General features: G+C 38.5%; 1 protein-coding gene across 1 annotated transcript; it reads left to right on the top strand.

The window, feature by feature from the left end:
- Nucleotides 1-1,555: 1,555 nt before the first annotated feature.
- igfn1.1 (immunoglobulin like and fibronectin type III domain containing 1, tandem duplicate 1) lies at nucleotides 1,556-22,086 on the top strand. The gene is made up of 23 exons (XM_089134404.1): nucleotides 1,556-3,032; nucleotides 4,856-4,995; nucleotides 5,367-5,466; nucleotides 5,671-5,715; nucleotides 5,866-5,911; nucleotides 6,062-6,245; nucleotides 6,355-6,468; nucleotides 6,996-7,164; nucleotides 7,460-7,732; nucleotides 9,183-10,052; nucleotides 11,961-12,308; nucleotides 13,980-14,101; nucleotides 14,664-14,808; nucleotides 14,900-15,193; nucleotides 15,300-15,596; nucleotides 15,704-15,883; nucleotides 15,965-16,093; nucleotides 16,345-16,653; nucleotides 16,762-16,847; nucleotides 17,920-18,112; nucleotides 18,574-18,870; nucleotides 19,354-19,680; nucleotides 20,838-22,086. Exons 1-23 carry the CDS (start codon nucleotides 2,897-2,899, stop codon nucleotides 20,840-20,842), a joined length of 4,809 nt encoding a protein of 1,602 aa, XP_088990530.1. The 5' UTR covers nucleotides 1,556-2,896; the 3' UTR covers nucleotides 20,843-22,086.
- The last annotated feature ends 1,434 nt before the right edge of the window (nucleotides 22,087-23,520 follow it).

Here is a 23,520-nt window from a genome sequence, read left to right as displayed (position 1 = left end):
GTGTAATGGTGTGGGCAATATTTTCTTAGCACACTTTAGGCCCCTTAGTGCCAATTGGGCATCGTTTATATGCCACGGCCTACCTGTGAGCATTGCTTCTGACCATGTCCATCCCTTTTAGGCCACCATGTACCCCTCCTCTGATGGCTACTTCCATGGCACCATGTCACAAAGCTCGAATCATTTCAAATTGGTTTCTTGAACATGTACTAAAATGGCCCCCACAGTCACCAGATTGCAACCCAATCTTTGGGATGTGGTGGTAAAGGAGCTTCGTGCCCTTGGATGTGCATCCCACAAATCTCCATCAACTGCAAGATCCTATCCTACCAATATGGGAATGCTTTCAGCACTTTGTTGAATCAATGCCACGTAGAATTAAGGCAGTTCTGAAGGCGAAAGTAGGCGATATTAGTATGGTGTTCCTGATAATCCTTCAGGTGGGTGTATATCAATTGCAGGACATTAAAAACAGGCCTGTTTCACACCGCAAATGCAAGCAAAGAAGTGCATGTATATTATATTAATACTTCCGGAAAAAAGGTAAATGTAAAAAATGTACAAAACAATCAGTGATAGCAACCAGATGAACACTGCAATATTAATATGTAAAGACCTTTGCGTCCATGTTCACTGATTTGTGACCCGAGACATACAAGTCGAACCAGTTTCAGATCACCTCTGAAACCCGTGATTGACCAATCAAAATAAAGTATTCCACAGCGCCCTCAAATCATGCCAGATTTACTAAATGTAACTGGTAAGTGATTAGGCTATTATGTTCACTCATGTAATTTGCTATACATATTGCAGTACGTCAAAAATATCCATATTTGAAAAGAACAGATTATTTGGTTTATAGTATCCTATATTTTAGCTGAAATATGCTTTGAATAGAAACTCACAGCTATAGGCTACAGGGTGAGTACTGTAGCCAGAATAAAAACTGCTGCTAATGTATGCTGTGTGAAGCAGGTCTTACATTTTTATTCCCTTCCCACTTTGTCTGTTCTTTCTTTAGTCTTGTCTATTGTAATCTCACATTCAACCCCTTAGTGGGTTGAACAATCATTTTTATTTTATTTTTTGTTTTATTGCTTTAATCTCCCCGTCTTCTCCCTTGTCCTGTGTTTTTTGGTTGTATTTTTGAGTACATTTATGTTTGTCCGTAATCCTGTCATAGAAAAAAAAGAAGCCAGGATTCACAATTCTGTGTTCTCCTTCTTTGTTTCCCCTTCCTTTGTTGCTGTTGTACTGTAATGTTGTGGCTATACTGTGCCAGGACCGGAAATTCTACCTCCTAGGAGACAAGGTAAGGTAATTGAATGACAGCAACCTGAATCTGCATGCATATGATATTCAGAATATCATGTCATATATCATATCATATCCAGTCAACTGTTCAGGTCATATGAATGTTCAGATTGCTGTCATTCTGAATCTGTTTGGCTGACTTCTGGAGGTGGGAGTCTATAGTGTGTGGCGATCTTTAACGGTCTGCCAGGGAAAAAAAAAAAAAAACATGTTTAAAAGTTCAGATTCTGCAGCAATTGACATCTCAGAGGAGAAACTAAATTCTATTTTAAAAAGCCTGTGAAGGTCATAGCTATCGTTAGGCAAAGGCAGCCGAAGCTGGGGCAGTGAAGGGCACCACCAAAATATCCCTCCAAAACAAAAACAAATAAATGAAATCAATAATAAATTGTAAATTGTACAGCATTCTGTAACAAAAATTTATGGGGTGGCAAATATGGGACAGCAGTGGCTCAGTGCTTCATTTAGGTTGTCTACAAACCAGAAGGTTGGTGGTTCAAATCCCCGGTTCCACCTGACCAAGTGTCGAGGTGTCCATGAGCAAGACACCTTACCCCAGCTGCTCCCGACGAGCTGGATGGCATGCCTTGCATGGCTGACACCGCCGTCGGTGTTTAAGTGACTGGGGGAATGTGAGGCAAAATGTTAAGCGCTTTGGTGGCCATTGGGTCTGTGAAAGCGCTATATAAATGCAGTCTATTCACCAAATATTTTTTTGTGTGTTGATTTTCTAGACTATTTTAAGTCGTACAGTTACATTTTAACGTATGGCTTTGGCAGGCATATCCTATGATACTAAGGGGGCGCTGGGTGCCGAGTCCTCCCCCTCCCCAGCTCTATAGCGCCCCACAATTTTCCAATGTAAACCTGTGGTGAAAAATGGAACTGCAGCAGGCTCTGTTAAGACTCATTCAGAGCAGCGCTATTAAAGGGAGGCTGTGAGGGATAGACTCACTATGTTTTCAATGACACGCTGCATAAAGCTTCTAGAACACTTATAATTTTGCACATCTTAAATATTGTAGGTTTTTCTTAATCTATTTTCCTCTCTGAAATTCCTCCGTAAGTTGTAATGTTCTAAAACAAAATCCAGGGGCAAAACTACATTAAGGCAATTCCAAGCTAGCATTCTACATGTATTCATGTGCCTTGTGTATTTAAAGCCTGTCAATCAACATTAGAGTGCCACCTTCAGGTTGAATAAAGCAAAGTCTGCCAAGTTTGTCTGCAAGTGTTCAACTATTAGAATCTGCATACCTAAATTTACGGACAGGAGACTGGCTGCGTGAGACTAGTGTCAACATATCTCAGCACAGAAAAGGTCACAGAGTTCAATGCATGTTCAGTAAACTATATCTTTTGGGTAATAATGGTATAAATTGGTATATAATGGCATATATCATTGATTTTATCTCCTGGAAACATTTCAATGCCAACTTGAAGTGTATTGTATTTTGTACACAGTTTTGTAAATAGTTTTTTATCTAGGCTAGACATTCATGCATAGAATTGTTCAGCATTGTACGTCACTGTCACCTGCTGTTTTGTTGTTTTCCCCCCAAGTTCTGACATTGTACCCTGAATGTGGATTCTCTCAGGCATCAAAAGGAGATCTAAGGTTCCTGGTGTCATGATTACACAGTATATGGAGGAACTTCCTGAGGGGATGACAACTCCCGACTTCACACGTAAACCCATCGCTTTAACTATTCAGGAAGGTAAGCACATTAAAAGAAGAGGAGAGAAACTGCAAAAGTGAATGCAAATATGATTAGCGGTGACAGTTGAGAGCTAAACGAACCTGGATTTGAAATTAACAAGCTATGAGCATGTACAGAGGATTACCACACAGATTTACTGCCATAAATGTCTAAGCTGTGCAGCTACACAGACTTAACTTACAGTGTTAGTGATTTATCAGGTTTGCTGCTTGTCCTACCGCTTTAACATGAGACTACAGCTATATAGTATGCACAAATAGCATATAACCCATTTCATGCTAGTTTAAAATGCACAGAGCAAGACTACAAATGTGCAGTAATAGGGAACCAGGGTTACATACCTGAGACGTTTTCACAGACAGGGTTTAGATTAAGCCAGGTTTAGGCCTTAGTTCAATCAGGACATTTAAGTAGCTTTTATAAACATGCCTTAGAAAGAAAAAAACAAAACCTTTACTGTTGAGACAAAACAATGGCACTGGCATATTTTGAGATATGCATTTTAGTCTAGGACTAGGCTTAAGCCTTGTCTGTGAAACCAGGGGTAAAACTATGAAATATATTGCTAGTTCTTTGGATATCTACCCAACCAACTGGGACGTACAGTATTTTAAATAGTCTTCAGTATGCCGGGTACTTATTTGACTTGTAATTAAAATGTTTGTTTTATACAGAAATTCCAACGCGTTCTCTTCCTAGGGCGTCATATAGTGACACTAAATCCAACGCACATGGCACCCTTTAGCGTCAATATAACGCACACAGAGCTTTGTTCGGTTATGGGTAGGTTTAGTTCAGGGGTAGGTTTAAGGTTAGACCACTAGGAGGCGCCTTCTGGCCCATATATATATCTGCGTATATATCTAAAGAGTGCCATGCATTGGATGTAGACGAAATGTCAAAATGATCAGTATATGACGCCTTGGGATGAGAACGGGCTGGAAATTCACACATAGGCTCAATTTATGTTTGCCTAATTTCAAGCATTCAAGCCATCCACCATTTTTCATAATGGAGATGCATACATTTAGTTAAGTGTGTACCTGAACAAATAAATGCACACATAATTGTATAAGAACGAAAGTAAGATGTACTTAAATCTACTTGGTTACTCATGTAACCTTAGTTCCCTAAGTTAGGGGACGAATTATTGCATAGCTAAACGCAGTGGGAAAACTCCTTTTCCTGATTTCCTGAAAGCTTTATGTAAAATGCATTTATAGCTGCACAGCTAGCCCACGAAGCACCTGTCTCGCTCATAGCACATCCAATGGCCCGGGCGCTAATATAGGCCCCTTGACGGGCTCTGACGTGAAATGACGTAGAGTGATCTCATTGGTCACTCTTCAGAGGCCATCAAGGGGCGTAGCCTCGGCCTATATTAGTCCCTGATTTTGCTATTAGTTTAATGCAGTTTAAAACGTCATTACACCTCAGAGCCCATCAAGGGGCGTGGCACTAGCCTATATTAGCGCCAATGCTATTGGATGTGCAGTTGCTGCAGCACAGCCTATACGCGAGCCAGGCGCTCTGTGAGCTAGCTGTGCAGCTGCAAATGCGTGTTACATAAAGGTTTCAGTAAATCATGGAAAAAAGAGTTTCCCCACTGCGTATAGCTACTCAATATGAAGTGACTCTTCGAAAGGGAACTGCAATCAACACACATTTGACATAACAAGGACAGTGATGTCAAGGCACAAGAGCTATGTTGACTTCTGAAAAAAGAATAGTACACACACCCCAATAATTTTCACAGTGTGTTTTTTGAAAGCCTTTTAATATTTACCTGATAAATTCAAATTTAAATCTTTGTAAAACAGGAAAGCTGGCCATTTTTAAAGCCAAAGTGAATGGGAATCCAACACCCACTGTAACCTGGCGTAGAGCTAAAGGAGAAATGAATGATCCCCAAAAGTTTCAGAGCAAATTTGACCCCACAACTAATGAACACACTTTGGAGGTATGCACAGCCTTACTTTTAAACTACTGCTCAATATTTAAGGTGAAGTGTGTAATGTTTTAATTATTAAACATTTGTCTTATATCCCAGATTAGGTTAATTCCCTCTGATAGTGTAAATTCAGTTTCTCTGTGCCATCAAGGCATTGTTTTCTGTTGTTTGAGCAGCCTAGCACAGCAACTTTGTCATAACCAGTGGCACATCTTCAGCGGGACCAGGGGTAGAGACCTGGAAACAGTCATTACAATTTTTACAATTCTCAGACATTACACTCTTTACCTTTAAATGTTCATTTCATTATCATTGTTATTCAATTATTATGCAAGATTAATCAAAGCTACAAACCCATTTCTCTGATTATTTACTTTCAGATACCTAAAGTCACTATTGATGAAGCCGACACTTACAAATGCTACGCCACAAATGAATATGGGAAGGCTGTTTGCACTGTTGTCCTAAATATCATTGAAGGTAGGACGCATTTTTTAAAGGGGATTTCATTTCACAAATTTTACATGAAGACCCTAAAGAATCATACCAACTTGTGTGAAAGGAGCATCCGGTGTCCCCTTTAAAGACCCAAACTTAATTGTTACTTTTATTATTAACTCATTTCTTATTCTATTCACAAAAAGTAAAGCTAACAGAGAACTTTTTTAAACTTTTTCTTTTTAGTTGGATTCAAAAAAGACAAAGAAATAAAAAAGTCAGCTGAAACAGGTAAGACAATTGTGGCAACATATTGCTAGAAGACTTTCTTCGGATTAGTATGACAGTTTTTTATACCAAAAGCGATTTAATAGGATTTGTGTGACATCTATGGCATACATACGCATTAATTTCCTTCTGTTTGTTGATTGTGTTTTGAAGCTGTAGTAGGTGACCCAACAGAGTTTAGAAAGAACCTCAGGAAAGGGTGAGATGTGCAGTTTCACATTTAGGGTCTATTCATAAGCATGATTCTTGCCATAGTTAATTAGCCCATCTCATATTATAACATCAGTCACGTTAATCCAGTTAAATGCTAACGTTTGGCCTCATATTTGTCATCACAATCTTTTTAAAGTGCTGGCAAAAAATGTGAGGAGAAAAAGGAAGGTGACATTGACGACTCAGTTTGGGATTTGCTGCTGAGTGCTGAGAAGAAAGACTATGAAAGCATTTGCGTCAAGTATAATATCACTGATTTCCGTGGCATGCTAAAGAAACTGGTCGAGATGAAGAAAGAAAGAGAAGAAGAGCAGGCACAGGTAAAGAGATGACAGGTTTCACAAATAATTGCTTTCACATTTTCATGACTGGATGCACAACTGCACGTGAAGACAAATTGTTCTGTTTCCGTTTGTTTCACTGATTTAGTTCATCCAACATCTCAGTAATCTCAAACCCATTGAGGTGAAGCCTGAGGGTGGTGCAACCTTTGAACTGGAAATGGAGCTCAAAGACCCCAACAGTCGCATTTTTCTGTATAAGGTGAGAACTGTGTTAAGGTGTGATGTACAGTAGTAGATCAATGCTAGTTACAAACAAACAGTGCATGATATTGAGAATGTGAAGAGAAACATTGAAATTGTCTGTGACAATTGACAGACAGCCACTTACTATTGCTTCATATACAAGTATATATAAAATTAAAACAAAAAAGTAATTTAAGGAATTTTAACAGTAGAGTTATTAGCGCTTCATACTTTGTGACTGTGGTGTACTCCCATTGTACTGATTTCACCCAACCCGAAATTAATTGAATTATTTTGACAACAATTTTGTTAGCTGCTTAATTACATTTATTTGATATTTTTGGCATGGCTATGCAGGTTTCAGATATTGCACATATTTATATGGAAAAAAAACATGCTATACTAGTGGCATCCATTCAGCCAGCATTATTATGAGTACCAGCCTTTCATTTTTTCTAGATGCAATGCATTCATGAACATGCATCATGTAAAACTATTTTTTTTTTCTTCTAAAAAATACAATTTTTCCCCCCTTTTGTTCAGGATGGCGTCATGATTCCGTTCAGCAAAGAAGCTGAAGCAGATATGAAACACTGTCTAAAACAAGTTGGCAAGAAGTATGTCTTCTCTGTTAAAAATCTCAATCCAGAAGATGCAGGAATCTATCAAGTGGATGTTGAGGGTGTCAATATCTTTTCAACGGATTTCAAGGGTACGTTTTCACAGCACATTTGTTTATTTGTCATATGCTTGTTTTTTTATTATTATTATTATTTATTTTTTTTGCTTCTACTCTAACATTATACTAATATGTATATAGTATAAGCACATTTTTACTAGTGTATTTCCATTGAAAATTAAGCCTAGTGGAGACACCAGTACCCCAGCATTGAAAACACTACATACTGTGGTGAAAAGCCTTGCCGGTCTTTTCACCAGCGCTCTCACAGAATGCATAATGCCTTCATAGATTGACTGATGCGTGTTTATCCATATTTAACACGCAGTTCCCCCTGTGGACTTTGCCCTGAAGATTAAGGAGGTGACGGCCCAGGAGAGAGAGGATGCCATCTTCGAGTGTGTCTTAAGTCAGCCCATTAATGAGATAGTTTGGACCCTAAAAAATACACCTCTCTCTAACAGTGAAAAATATGAGATTACTTGTTCAGAGGATAAACTGATCCACCGTCTGAGAATCATTGATTGTATGCCTTTGGATGCTGGAATCTATGCTGCTCTTGCCGGCATTAAGTCTTGCAGTGCTTGGCTGATTGTAGAAGGTAAGTACAACCTTTTTTCATATCTTAGAAAAAAGTTCTGTTAATTAAAAAAAAATTTAATCAAAATAAACACATCATCATTTGTATTATTCAAAGTGCCCTTATTATGGTTTTTCAAATATTCCCTTGTATTCCCTTGTATAGCTGTTTGTGAATATAAACGTTCTGTAAAGTCAAAAGATCACGATAAATAAAGTTATTGTCTACCAAAATAAATAATCGATTCTGAACTGTCTAAACGAGTCCTCTGTAATTCGAATCCCATAGCCTTTAAAATTATACGACACTAGATAAGACATTTGCACATTGTCCACCCACAAACGCATCATTTTACTGACTGAGTCTTCAACGCAGGATTCGTAAAATGCTTGCTCTTGTAAGATGGGTCAGTACCCAATTTATTTTGACCAGCTTGCTCCTCAGAATCACAACCTAAGTATGAATAATTATTGAAGTATATATTGTCTCCCGAGTACTCAAAACACGTAGTTTCGTGTTTTATATTATGTAAGCTTCCGGCTAACTTACTGTCATACTGAAATAGTTCTGCAAAACAGCTGTGGGCCCACTATTAACTAAAACTGTCTTTCAATGCAGATTTTTATTCTTAATATTTTGAGTAAAAAACGTCCTGCTCAAGGTTGAAGTTGAATACACATTCGGGTTGAGTACATAGTGTGTACAATCGCCTCCGAAGCTGAAGTTCAGTAATGGTAATGGGAGTTTAGCTTTCATCAAGTGCTGTAAGCGAATGACCAGTCATAACAGACTGGGGTGTCTGGCCAATCAGAGCAGAGTAGCCTCGTGGAAATGAGAGATTTAGAGAGATTTCCTTCGAGAAATCTCTTCAGGTTTCATCCCTAGAGTCGTTTAAGAGTCATTTAAAAAAGTGGTGAGGTGAAATGTTTATTAGGAGAAAATTAAACAGTTTTATAAAAATTTGATGCATGTAAACCTGTTGTAGGAGAGCTCCAAAACAAAATTGGAATCCTTTAAAATAGCATAATAGGGGCACTTTAAATTAATAGCAATTTATCGCATAGATTATTATTTGCAAGTGAGTCCCCAAATTATACTAAATTTACAGTCAAAGTTAAATTGACTGCCGTTCTATTAGACAAATGGGCTGTCAATAAATGGAAAAATAATTGCATGATATGCAGATTAAAAATCAATCACAAATGATCACAGCCCTTTTATTAGAACATATGTCTGTCAATTATTTAAAAAAATCTAATCAAATTTTGACTTGTTGATTAGGTATTCAAATAAATCACAAATAATAGCATATGTCAATATTTTCAAAATTTGTCTAAAAAATAAAAACCATCAATTGTTTGTTTTATTTTATTTTTGTAATATTCAATTGTGTCAAATGAACAGGATGTAAATCCTTAATAAATGTAATATTCACTATCTAAATCTGTTGGTAATATTGTTTCCACACCAGCTGACAAAGATCCTGCAACAAAGGGCAAGAAGAAAGCCCGTAAAACCACTCAGGCAGGCGGAGCTGGAGGCGACTTGGAGAAAATCGCTGCTGAGCAGGCTGAGAAGCACAAGAAAGAGATGGCAGAATCTTTGGAGGCAGCTAAAAAAATCCAAGCTGAACGAGAGGCAGCTCAAGCTGAAGCCAAAGCCAAAGCTGCAGCTGAAGCCGAAGCAGCGAAAGCGGCCGCTCAGGCGGCTGCATCTACCGCGGCCGCAGCTGCTGCTAAAGCGGCGGAGGATGCTCTTGCTGCAGCTAAAGCCAAAGGTCTCTCTGAGGCCGATGCTAAAGCCGCGGCGGATGCAGCGGCACGGGATGCGGCAGCTCAAGCCAAAGCCAAAGCTCAGGAAGAGGCCAGGAAGCAGGCTGAACTCAAGGCCTTAAGTGAAGGCCTGAGTGCTGAGCAATCTGCTGCGGCGGGGGCTGCGGCAATGGCTGCAATGGCTGCACAGGCAGCAAAGCTTGAGAGGGCTGGAGGGAGAGCTGGAGCTGCAGGGGCGGTGGGGGCTACAGGAGCTACTGGAGAAGGTGGAGGAGCCGGTGGAGCTGGAGGTGCTGGAGGAGCCGGTGAAGCAGGAGGAGCCGGTGGAGCTGGAGGGGCGGGTGGAGCTGGAGGAGCCGGTGGAGCCGGTGGAGCTGATGGAGCTGGTGGAGCTGATGGAGCTGGTGGAGCTGATGGAGCTGGTGGAGCTGGAGGGGCGGGTGGAGCTGGAGCTGCTGGTGGGGCTGGAGGAGCTGATGGCTCTGGTGGAAGCGGTGGTGATGGAGGTGGTAACGAAGAAGAAAAAAAGCGTCAGAGAGTAGGACCTCTTGTACCCGAGACTGTAATAGGTGAGCAATTATACAAGGAGACCAAAAAATGTATATATTCTAGACTTCTTCTCGCTTTCATCTATAATTTTAAAAATATGTTTTATGACATGGCAAAGGGGTTGGTTCTTACAGAAAACAGAGCATGTCTGCAATCATCTTGACATTTTTTATTTAATTTTGACCAAAAATACAGTTCAAACCGCAATATTGTAAAAGATTGTTACAATTTAAAATGTTTTCAATTTGAATATATTTTAAAATGTGATTTATTTGTGTGATGGCAAAGCTGAATTTTCAGCATCATTACTCCAGTCTTGTCACATGATCCTTCAAAAAATATTATTTTTGATGAATTAGTATCATTAATAGAAAGTAAAAAACAGCATTTATTTGAAGTAGAATTTGTTTTGATAATGTAAGTCTATAAAGTCATATATATTATTTAATGGTATGTAATTTGAAACAAAGCTGTAAACATACACACTCTATTCAACCCTAAAATCAACAGCAATTTTGATGGATACTATTTTGCCTTCATTTAACAGGCTTTTGCAATATAACTAAGTTTTGTGCAACATCTTCGCACAACTTTCTGTTTGCTTATAAGCGGATGTTACTCTTCACAAACATAAGCAGTTATCATCATAACACACCTACATCCTGCAGGTGTTTTTAGATCAAGTTGGACACACACACACACACACACACACACACAATCAAATCGTTACACATCCTATGTTGATTAATTTACAGTTTACATCAAAAATCATGATAGGAAACTCAAACACAACCAGCCCCGTTGCAGATGTGAAGCATTGTAAGCAGGAAGGGGAAGCTGTGGGCCGTACCCGTGTAAGACAAGGCCCACTGATACCAGACACGGTGATTGGTAAGAGTGTGGGGTGAACACACTAAATCCAGCTCATATTAAAATGATTGCCGAAACTAAATAGTGTTTTTTTTTAACTAAAAAGTGTATTTTCCATTAAGTATCAACAGTAACACAAACATTTTTTTTTCTTGAATGACTGATAAAATCTTAACAGAACATTTGCGTGAATTAACTTTTTAAAATAATAATTATTTAAGCATGATTATTAATATTAAGTAATTAATTAATGTGTATATTTAAGTAATACTACTTTTAACAGAGGAGAGACTAATGCAAGTTCCAATAATATGAACCAATTAAAATGACAACATAAAATTAAAAACTCTACATCAAAAAATAAATAGTTTAAATTTTCTCTATCATCGAATGTTCAATAAAATTAACATTTTTCAAAATGTATATTCTACCACACAAATTCACAAACCAGCTTAATGTGTTGCTCGGTTTGTCTGTCTTAATTGTTTGTTTGTTTATTTGTTTGTTTCATTTATTTGTTGTTCGTGTGTATTGTGTGTTTCTGTGTAGTGTGTCAGTGTTTTGGTTGTTTGGTTCCTATATTTGTGGTGCCACACTGGGTAGCCCCGCCCACTATGAAATCTCATTGGCCACATATCAAGCTCTGCGTAACATTTTATGTTCTGGAAACCTTTTCTATAATTTTCTGGAAACTTTTTTGTAAAAAAATAGTCATGGCATATGAATCTTGAGAAATTGATTTATAATATGTAATATGCTTAACACACATATATGTGTAGAAGGATTTTGGACCAATAAGATTTCCTTGTGGGTGGAATAACCCTTCATGACACAGCAGAAACAAAATAAATACACTCACTCTAAAGCATGTTTAGAGGCTGGTCCTCTGAAAATGTTCATTGTTTGCATTTTTGTGGTTGTTTTTGCCACTGTTCTCTTAAATGTTTTTGTTTGTTGTGTGTTCTTCTTTTTATCCTAAATGTTCTTTTCAACCCTCTTTATTACATTGATGTCAATCTTCAAAATGCTTCACAACTGATCAAATGGCATGATTGAAGGAGGAGGTAACCCATCAGATAAAGAAACCCCATCAGGGTCTGACAACCCATCAGGTTCCGGTAACCCGTCAGGTTCTGGTAACCCATCAGGTTCAGGAAACCCATCAGGTTCTGACAACCCTTCAGGTTCCGAGAACCCAACCGGGTCCGGTAGCGCATCCGGTTCTGGCAGCCCTGGGGACCCACCAGGACCTGGGAAACCACCAGGACCCGGAAGCCCAACAGGGGGCAGCACTGAAGCTACAGGGGAAGAAAAAAGTGCTGAAGATGAAAAGGATGAATCAGAAAAAGCTGGCAAGCGTTCAGGCCGTAAAAAACATGGCCTACAGGTTCCGGATACAGTTGTTGGTAAGAGATGTTTTGGGTTTTCAGTGACAGTTGCATGGAAGCAATGTCATTATTTACAGTGATTCAGAACAATCAGGAATAACTCTGGAGTTCTGGGTCTATGATTCAATCACATAATCTGAAACGATGTTATCCAAACACTTCCTATTCCAAGCTTTTTACATAATTATGGAGACATTTTTGCACATTGTTTATTTGAAAACTTCTTTAACCCTCAGGTGCTCTTCGGTTATTTTTGACCGGAAAATTTTCTGTTTTGAATTTTTAAAATTTACAGCTTCATCGGAATGTTACAAAACTTGGTGACGTTTATGGCATTATGTATATGAACACACACAAAAATTGAGGTCATGATCTGAGCATGCTAATTGGTCTTAAAGTCACACTTGTGGTCTTTGGTCAAAAATGACCCCCATAGGAAATGAAAGGGAAATTGACAAAAATTATAAAAAAATTTTTTATAAGAAATAGTTTTTAAGATTGTTTCAACTATATTTTCAAATCCACCAAAAAAAAAAAAATGTGTTCATAAACAGTACATGCCATCTAGTGGTTACACCATGATTCTATGCCTTTTCTCTATACTGTATTATAGAACAAAAATAAATTGCATTGGTTTTACCGGGATGGAGAAAGTTTAATTTTTAGGTGTCCGGTCACTTTTGACTGGGAAGATAATAAGTGTGACTCTGAAACGAAGAGCACCTGAGGGTTAATTGAGTGTGCTATTGTCTCAATAGGATTTATGCTATTGTATCAATAGGACCTCAATAGGTCCCAAAGGATTTATGTCTCTTTTTTAAATAGTTTAGCTTTAATTTAACTATTAGACATGCTTTGTGTTTTGGGTCTTATTTCTGCAGGACCAAACATCTTACCACAGACTTTACGGCTTCCTGGAAAACCTTCCATTGAGATACTTTGTCAGATCCACAAATGCTCTTCATTTAAAGATTATACATTGTGTTTTTTTATGTTTTTCACAAGCTGTTTGTGTGTCTGCTGTTTGTGTTTATCAGTATGTGCTTGTATTGTCCTCACCACGCTTGCTTGTCATAAAGGCAAATCACCTCGCTCACTAATCAGAGGAACCGGGACATGATTATAATAAATGCAACCTAATATGACCCAACAAAATTTAATTAAGAGAAAACAATGATCTGATGTGCCTTAGAAGAAGATTCAAAGAGAAGTCATACCAGCAAGATTATTAATTGCCAAAACACTTGGCGTTCTTCACACGAATGTGACTCAATCATGCAAATTCACCACAATTTGGATGGCATCCAGAGAATAAACAACATGCAATGGAAAAACAACTGGAAAGTATTCTAATTGTCATTAGAAAAGCAACAATATTTGATAATACAGCCAAAAACAAATGTTTCAATTATTTGTGTACACACCAGTGTTGAAGTTGTTGAATAATTAGTGACGGCTAATTCAGAGAATTATCGCAACTAAACAACTTAACCCCAAATTTATAATTATGGACTATTGGAATGAAAAGAATGACTGTACAATGCATTTCAAACTAAGTCAGTTGAAATGTGTAGATAAGATAATACCGAGACAATGACCATCTGACAAATCAAAATCAAATAATCAACAATAATAAAAACTAATTCCCAGGAATCTTTTTTTTTTTTTTTTTACACAAATCCCCTGTAGATCCTGGTGTTTACTTTTCTGCTGGGCTGGAAGACTGCAAAGCGATTATGGGAGAGGCGGCTGAACTGGTCTGCAAACTCAGTGCTGACTGTGAGGGTGTCTGGTCCAAAGATGGCGACGAGGTATAAAGATGCCATATTATAAGTTTATACAGTATAACATGACATAAGCGGCCATATTTACTAAACAGGGCAAATTACCGTGAGAGCACAATTAAAAAAAAAAAATTAAAAAACGCTGATGGGAGTGGAAAGTTCTGTGCATGATCTACTGACGATGAGCAAATTAAATAACACAGATGCAACCACATCATTTCCATAATGACCCAAATTTACGAAGAGCAGTGCAAATTAGCGTCTGTTTTTTTTTTTTGGCCCAATAAATAATGCTGCAAATACCTGTAAGTTGACTAGCGCAAACATTGCATGATTCATTTAAATACTCTCCTTCCATAAATTTTTCGTCGGAAAGGGAAAGTCCTACAAATGCATTTTCAATAAGGTCAGCAGCAAATAACCCTGTGCACAGCTTTACAGTGTTCATTTTTCACTGTGTGTGTCTTTAGTAAATTATGACAGTAGTATTTTAATGCCAAAAGAGGATTTGCGCTGGCGCAAGCTGGTAGTAAATCTGGCCCTTGGTGTGTGTAAACACATAAACACTGTTTTTAACTTTTCTCTGTAGATTGCTGACGGCACTGAGGGTATAACCATCAGTAAAGACGGAGTCCTTCACAAACTGAAAATTGACAAAGTAACGGAGGAATTTGCTGGAAAATATCGATTTGAGGCTGATGGGCGTAAAACCGAGTGTGAGGTTGCAGTTGAAGGTTTGTATTCTAACATCTGCTAAATTGTGCTATTGCATCAGCAAATGTTATGAATTTCACATAACTTATAATTCTGTTTTTTTGTGTTAAGATCCACCAAGATTGGATGCAAAGGAAATTGAAGTATTTGCAAAACCGATTGTGATCAAAAACAATCAGAAAGCCACCTTTAAAGTTCCTTATATTGGCCGTGAGCCATGCAAAATTCAGTGGTACAAAGATGGTGAAGAGCTCATGCCAGACGCTCACTGCAAGATTGAGATTTCAGAGGGTGAAAGCCGTCTGCTTCTCACCAAATTGCAGCGTAAAGACACTGGGGAAATCAAAATCAAAATCAAAAATGAGTTTGGCACAGTGGAAGCCTTTTCTAACCTAGTTATACTTGGTAAGTAAAAAAAGCTAAATAATTAGACAGGCTGCATAAAAATGTAGCACAGATTGGTAACAAATGTGTAACATATACCAAAGTTCAAAGTTTTTACCTCATTTAGATAAACCTACCATCCCACTTGGACCTCTGGAGATCATTGAAGCATCTTCCAACTGCATCGAGGTCAAGTGGAGACCCCCAAAAGATGATGGTGGTTGCCCTGTTAAACATTACATACTTGAACGCAACCAAATTGGACGCAACACATGGAAAAAAATAGGCCAGATTTCAGGTGAAGCCCACTATAAAGACACCGATGTTGACCATGGAAGGAGATACTGCTACCGAATCAGAGCCCAGAATGATGAAGGCACCAGTGAACTGATGGAAACAGAGGATGTGCAGGCTGGAACTAAAGGTGACTTACATGTACTAAAAAAAAATCTCTGAGGTACTTCTGTGCTTATCAGTAACCATCCAGACTACTTCAGAAGGTCAAAACCTGCCAAATGTCTTTCTTTCTAGCATATCCTGGTCAGCCATCTACTCCTAAAGTAGCCAGTGCCTTCAAAGACTGCATCAACCTGACATGGACTGCCCCAACCAACACCGGAGGAACCAGTATTTTAGGTTATAACTTAGAGAAACGCAAGAAGGGCAGCAACTTGTGGGGCCAAGTCAATCCAATAGACCAGCCAATCCAAGGTTGGTTTCTCACATTTCTACACAAGTTACTGTAAACTACTGTCTGATAGTAATGTTCAACCTTTCAACTACCCTCCATAGCAAAGAAATATGCTGTAAAAGATGTAGTTGAAGGAATGGAGTATGAATTCCGCGTGTCCGCCATCAACATATCTGGAGCTGGTGAACCAAGTCACCCTTCAGAATTTGTGTTCGCAAGAGATCCAAAAAGTAAGTCATTTCTCAGCTAGCTCATTATCTTCAAAAAGAGAAGATTCAGCAAAAGTATTCTCAAAGCTGTGCATTTTGAAAAATTAACCATGGCCTCCCCTCAAAGATATGCAAAAACAGTGGATTTACGTCAGGCTTTTTGGAATAACAAGCTAATTTGAACTTGAACTTAACTTAAACTTCTCCCTATTTTCTTTTATAATCTTTCAAAATGTGCTCATGCAAATGCTTTTTTCTCAATATCCTATCAGAACCCCCTGGTAAAGTCATTGACCTTAAAGTCACAGACTCCACCTACACTACTTTGTCATTGTCTTGGACAAAACCAAAAATAGACCCTGGGGTTCAGGATGAGGCCAAGGGGTACTTTGTCGAAATCAGACCTACTGAGAACCCAGAGTGGGATCGATGCAACTCAAATGCCATCATCATGAGCACCTACACTGTAAAGGGAATGAAATCAATGGCCATGTATTGGATTAGAGTGGTCGCCGCCAATGAAGGTGGAGAGGGAGAGCCACAAGAGCTGGACAACTACATCTTGGCTATGCCTCCTCCAGGTGAGTAGCATTAACTGCTCTATATGGTCAGCAATGCAAATTGATCTACCCCTCATTTGACATCACTGTACGGATATGTCACACCATTAATGCAATATTTTTTCTCAGTGAGACCAAGATTCACAGATTCGAAGATCAAGAGTTTCATGGTGGTCAGGGCAGGAAATTCTGCACGAGTCACTATCAACTTTGAGGTAATGAGCAATACTAAAATCATGCTTTTAGAGACCAAACCCAGGGGTTTAGCAACCTTTATCAATATGTCATATAAGTCTTATAAGTCACTTTTTGGGAGGCAATCATTTTGTCTGTGGTACGAAGCGAGAGACTGCTGTTGTGTAGAATTCTGTTCCACATCCTCGATCCCCTGATCAAAAATGTACTCTCAACTTGCATCAGCAAATCATTTGGGACTACTTGCTGACTACTTTACTTATTTAGCCTAATTAATATTCATGAGCCATAATGTGCTCCCTCCCCATTCACTTTTCAGATCCTTCCAACTCCTCTCTTGAAAACGTTTCGGTTACCTAACATAACCTCAGTTCTCTCTAGAAGAGGGAATGAGTATTGCGTAAGTTAGCTTATGCTACGGGAAAGATTCATCTTTTCGAGATATTGAAGCCAAAATATTATTCTTTAATTTTGTATTAATTCAGCTGAAGCGAAAGTCATTCGTAGCGCGAGCGCGCCAGGTTACGCAATGCTCGTTCCCTCTTCTAGAGAGAACCGAGGTTACGTTAGGTAACCGATACATTCTCTCACGAGAGGTTCTCTCGTATTGCGTAAGTTCGCTTATGCTCCGGGAACCCTTCGTCTACACCGTGCACCTAGGCAAAGAGCGAGTTGTTTTTAGAAAAACGTCTCGTGCTCTTTCAGAAAGGGTGTTGTCGCAGCGGCGAACATGCACAGAATTGAGCTCAGTAAAAAGGATACGTCGCCGGATAGTGTAGCTCACACGGATGGCTGAAAGCGCCGCAGATGGCCGGCTTTAGCCGAGGCTGTATGTTCGCTCCTCAGACGGCAGCGGCTTCTCTCAGAATCAATCGATGCGAAGAATCGACGCTAGACTGCCTGCTCTAGGTCTGCTAGCTGCTGTACTGCATTGACAATGACTACAAAATTAGGGGTAATTTTTTGGTTTTAATGTCTCGAAAAGATTAATCTTTCCCATAGAGTAAGCTAACTTGCACAATACGAGAGAACTCCATGTTTTGCTTAGTCCACATGTCCAATGCATGTCCTATATTCCTTTTTTTTTTACAGGCTTCCCCTTGTCCTGACGTCATCTGGCTTAAAGATGGTGTCCCTGTGTCCAAACGTGTCACTATTAGCAATGCTGAGGGGGGCTCTCAGATCCTGATCCCATCTGCAGAGCGTAACGATACAGGAATCTATACCATCACAGTAAAGAACATTGTGGGACAAGAGACCTTCAGTATTGAGATTAGAGTTACAGGTAAAATGAGGGAACCTGTTTGTATTTTATCATCTTTAAGAAAAATTGTGTTCCTAAATGGTCCCAGTCTGTTAGTGGTTTCAGCCAGGCCCCCAATTCACACCATTGGTCAGACCATGTTGCTATGTTGGGCTGGACATAATTAAACAATCACATCAATGTTTTGTAAGTACAGTAGTCACTGAATGCTTATAGAATACTTCTAAGGGAAATCATCATATGAATGACTTAAGACACTGGCAGAATTTCGTCTGAGGTCAAATTTGATAGTAATGGTTATTAATCGGCTGTCGGTGAAACAACTAACAATAAAAGACTTCACGTTTAAGCCTAGGATCAGAGGATTTTCTTTAAATGGCAGTATAGATTTGTAGACAGTTAAATAAAACAATATGCTCCACCACACTTGCTCTATAGGAATGAACATCTAATAGCCTTGATCCATTTTGATTTTGATGTAGACGAACCAAAGCCCCCAGGTCCCATAGAATTGGACGAGAACGTTCCAGGCACGGTGACAGTTTCCTGGGAACCATCTCCAGACGAGAAACGAGATGATCGCCTGCATTACACGGTGACCAAGAGAGACTCCACCAAGAGGACCTGGCACACTGTAGCTGACCGTATCTTCAACAACCGTTTCACAGCCTGTAACATCATGCCAGGGAGAGAATACCAGTTCCGAGTCTACTCCAAAAATGACATTGGTCTGTCTGCCCCATCTGAGTCACCAAAATGGCTAATCACAAGAAAGAAAGGTTTGTAATATAGGAAGTGATTATTAAAACTACAACCATTATTTATGTTTAGTCATTTTATAAATGTAACCTTTTATATTTATACTGAGTGCAAATCATTGTAGATACTGTTTGCCCTATAAACACATTTATTTACCCATAAAGTGTAAATAAAAGTAATAAGGTTATATATGGAGCCATATATGTCTTCGGTCTTTTGTACAATCTGCCATACACTGTAGAAAAATGTTTCATTTAAAAAAATAAGTGTTTGTGCTGCCTTTAGTCACCTCAAAAATCCAAGTTGTCACAAGTACAACTTCACATTTCAAGTTGACTAAACGTACAAATTTAAAGGCAGCACGGACACTTACTTGAAACAGCAATTTGTTGTACAGTGTCTGTTTACTGTGGACACTGCCTGCACACACACTACAATGTGATCCATCACCCACCCACTGACATGTGAAGATCAAATTAATCAAACTCCTTCATCTCTTTCAGAAAAATTCACACTGACCATCCCAGAGTCCAAGACCTGCAACTTAGAGAAGCCTCCAAGGTTTATGGTCCCCCTGAAAATCCACACAGCCCCACAAGGCTATGAGTGCTACATGAGCTGTGCGGTGAGAAGCAACCCTGCACCCCGCATCACCTGGTACCGCAACAACGTCAACCTCAACACTGACACCAACTACTTAATAACTAACACATGTGGAGTGTGCTCCCTGCTCATTCTCAGGGTTGGACCTAAAGACACGGGAGAGTATAAAATAATCGCTGAGAATCAGCTGGGAAGAGCTGAGTGCTCCACCAATCTCACAGTGAGAGGTAAGGCTCTACAAAAAGAACTCGCCTCACTGGATTAAAATTACACAATTAAGCACCAGAGGACAGCTGGGTTTCCCAAAGCTTCCAATACAATTTTAAAAGTCATACTTTATCTCTAGGCAAGTTTCCCTTAAGCATAATTTCCAACTTATTTATTATGTTGTCAGGGTTCTCATCTGTCTGCCTTGTCTTGGTTCAATTTTTCCTTGTTTATTTTGGGCTTGAGCTCATGGTTCTGTCTCTATTTGTGTTGGCCATGTGCTTTTCCCATCCAGCCTCCTTGTTTCCTGTAACCACGCCCCCTTGTTTCTTGTGACCACGCCCCTTGTTCCATGAGAACACGTTCTGAGTGTGCTAAGCTGGGGTCTCATTTATAAAACTGTGTGTAGGATCCTTACTAAGGCTATGTTTACACGGAAACGATTCTGAAGAGAAAACGCAAAAGTGGCGTTGCGTCATCTTTTTTTATTCTGCGTTTAGATGAGCGTTTTGTGTGGGAAATCCGCGTGCAAATGGAGACGCAAAAAAATGTGAAATTCACTGTAGTATGCACTTCAGGCGGCTAGGAGTGCATCCTACAACAACACCAAGTCCACGCGCCTGCGTACAACCTTGACTGTCAAGCAGACTTTTGCGTTTTTACCGTTTACATGGGAACGCGGCGGTGGAGCATTTTTAAGATTTCCACTCTGGAGGGTGGTTTCACTTTTTTGCGTTTTTGAGCCTCAAAAACGCCGTCACCGTGTAAACCAAAGGCACAGTTGGGGAGACAAACTCCTGGAGAGACAGTACACTCTGGTAACAATGGACTTACATTGTACAAAATAACAAGAAATCTACGTACATGTTCAAACAGGCGTTGATCAGTCATAGTATGGAATGATCTTACATGATCTGCAAAATTTTTAGGAAACCCAGCAAAACCCACTCAGAAAACTGAAACTCTCTATATGCAATATAATGTTTTTAAATATATTTCTAAATATATCTTCTTCAGAAATCCTAATAACTTGGTTAACACTTCTATTTCAAATATTTAAGCATTAACTCATAACCGTTACAAAGTAAATTCAGTAAGTTTTAGATCATTTCATACAGAACACCTTAGATAAATTGAATCTAACAACTTAACCATATTTTCTTTATTTGTTTTTCAGAATAAAACCATGGTGTGTGGAGGATGCCAAAACAAACATCTGTCCAATCATCATGTTGTTTTTTGGATTTTAGGCCCTACATATTTTTGAAGAAAGATTTTGGCTTGTGCGAACACTACACTGTGTGGCCTTATTAGATAAAAATGGTAGAATCAAATGCATGTGGTAACACTTTATATAGTCTTACTGTTTTTAATAGTACAAAAACCTGAAAACATAAAGAAAAAACTCTGGCTGATTCTTAAAGGGATAGTTCACCCAAAAATGAAAATTATGTCATTAATTACTCACCCATGTCCAAGCCCGTAAGACTGTTCATCTTCAGAACACAGTTTAAGATATTTTACATTTAGTCCGAGAGTTTTCTGTCCCTCCATTGAAAAAGTACGGTATACTGTCCTTGTCTAGAAAGCAAATAAAGACATCATCAAAGTAGTCCATGAGACAGCAGTGGTTTAGTTAGAATGTTTTGAAGCCTCGAAAATACATTTTGGTCCAAAAATAACAAAAACTACGACTTTATTCAGCATTGTATTGTCTTCCGGTTCTGTTGTCGAGCCACGTTCAGTGATGGCGTAAGACGCTTAGTGAGTCATTAATGACGTCATTTTCATTTTTGGGTGAACTAACCCTTTAATACGCCATGCTTACAGTACCTAATCCTGTTTGACAATTATTTTACTTCAGCGGTAATACTTTACAATAAGGTTTATTAGTTAACATTAGTTAGTGCATTAACTAACATAAACTCACTGAACAATACGTTTGTTACCATATTTATTAATCTATGTAAATCTTAATAAATTCACAGTGCATTAACTAATGTTAACAAATTCAACCAAATAACAATTTTAATAATGTATTAGTAAATGTTGAAATTAATATTATCTAAGATTAATGCTGTAGAAGTATTACTTAGTTCATGTTCACTAAGGTAATTGACTAATAAACTTTATTGTAAAGTGTTAGCTTAGTTTTTTTTATTGTTCTTGTATGCGATTTAATTTATTAAATAATTTATTCTTTTCTTTTGTGTATGTAACCTGCTCTTTCATGCGTTCACACTTTCACTAAATCAATTACTACAGAAAAAAAATAGGTGCAAAGTTTCGATTGCTCACATTAATTTATTTTTATTTTTTTTGCTTGTATGGAAATGCTAAAGTGTAAAAGAAGTTTTTGATTCTTCAGATATGCTAAAAAATGGTTTGGTGTACATAAATAAAATAGTCGAGTTCTTTGAACAGTGCTCTTGTGTACGGACTGTTATTGTACCTGCAAAGTGACTTATTATAAATCCACTCCTCTAGTCTTGAGTATGAATTCACAAAGCATATTAAAAATCAGATCCCTAATATACTATGGTCTTAAAATTCTCAAGAGCTCAACACATCTATTCAGAAAGAGACAAAAAGAGAGAAATATTATACAGAAGTTCCATATGAATGCATGCCGATGTCACCATAAAGTCTCACTTAAAGTACTTAAAAGCCTGAACATTCTGTCCATGTTATATTTGGAGCATTTTACTGCCACTACATTTTTTAAATGGTCTGACAGTGTTCGGCAAATGTAACATCAGTACTGCGCTCCTGCGGCGTAGTTATGTATGTGCCCATGTGCATATGTCAAACTTAAGAGTCACCATTTCAATGAGTTATGACCTCTCTATCTCTTCTGATCCATATATGGGCCATAACACCCTGGCCTGACCATACCATTGTAACTTTAAACTCGTATCCAACAAGCACAGGATTGTTAATGCCAAGTTAAGTAAAGTTAATGCAACTCATAAATCATCAAGAATCATTTATCTCCAAAACAATGGCTTTTCATTTAAAACTTCAAGTATTAAATATTTTGTCAATATAAACTAGATTTTCTAGTCTCCTGTGAACCATGCAGCATTTTTTAATGGTACACAATTATAACGCCAAATGATACTTCGTTTTTAATATCAGTAGGCTCCAGCACATCATTCTGAGAAGCACAAGCTTACCTTTTTCACATCGAGAGGACGCAGCTTCCTCCGCTGTCACTGCTGCACTGCGCTGGAGTTTCTTTTTTAGTGGATAGTTATTAAGACCCTCTAAGCTTCATCTTCCAACCTGGTCCCATATCTAAGGGAGGAGTCACAGATTCTCATCACACTCAAGGGTAAGCCTATCCCTCAGCCAACACCCTGAAGGAGCAACAGGACACCTTGAGGACCATCTCAAATTGGGTAGCAAAGGAGAAGTCAACACTCAAAGCTGAACAAAGAGCACGGGGCACAAGTTACAAAGTAAGTAGCCAATGCATTTTTTTTTATTTATAAAAATTATGCTACATTATGCCAGGATTATGCACCTGTCCAATAAGCACAGGTTGGGGTTGCCTGAAGTGTTAATGATGGCCCTGGACTACTCCATATCAATGGATAAAAGTCTGCTCAGACCATAACTATGTATTGATTTTTGTGTGTGTGTGTGTGTGTGTGTGTGGTTTTCTATAAAGCATCTTCATTGAATTTAGATATGTATAAGAGCATTTTTTTCAAGAAAATGTGTATTGATTCTTATAGTCAATGGCTAAAATATTGTTTTATTTAAAGACTTTATATACAGTCTAATGCATTATAAATTATTTTAATGTAATTATCCCTTGTAATACAATGCATTGTATGGTCTTATGAATAATTGTA

The sequence above is a fragment of the Pimephales promelas genome, chromosome 8, assembly GCF_988280905.1.
Source record: "Pimephales promelas chromosome 8, fPimPro1.hap1.1, whole genome shotgun sequence".
In the NCBI taxonomy this organism is placed as follows: Eukaryota; Metazoa; Chordata; class Actinopteri; order Cypriniformes; family Leuciscidae; genus Pimephales; species Pimephales promelas.
The sequence above is the reverse complement of the archived record's forward strand: the minus strand, read 5'-3'. Positions and strand labels throughout refer to the sequence as shown.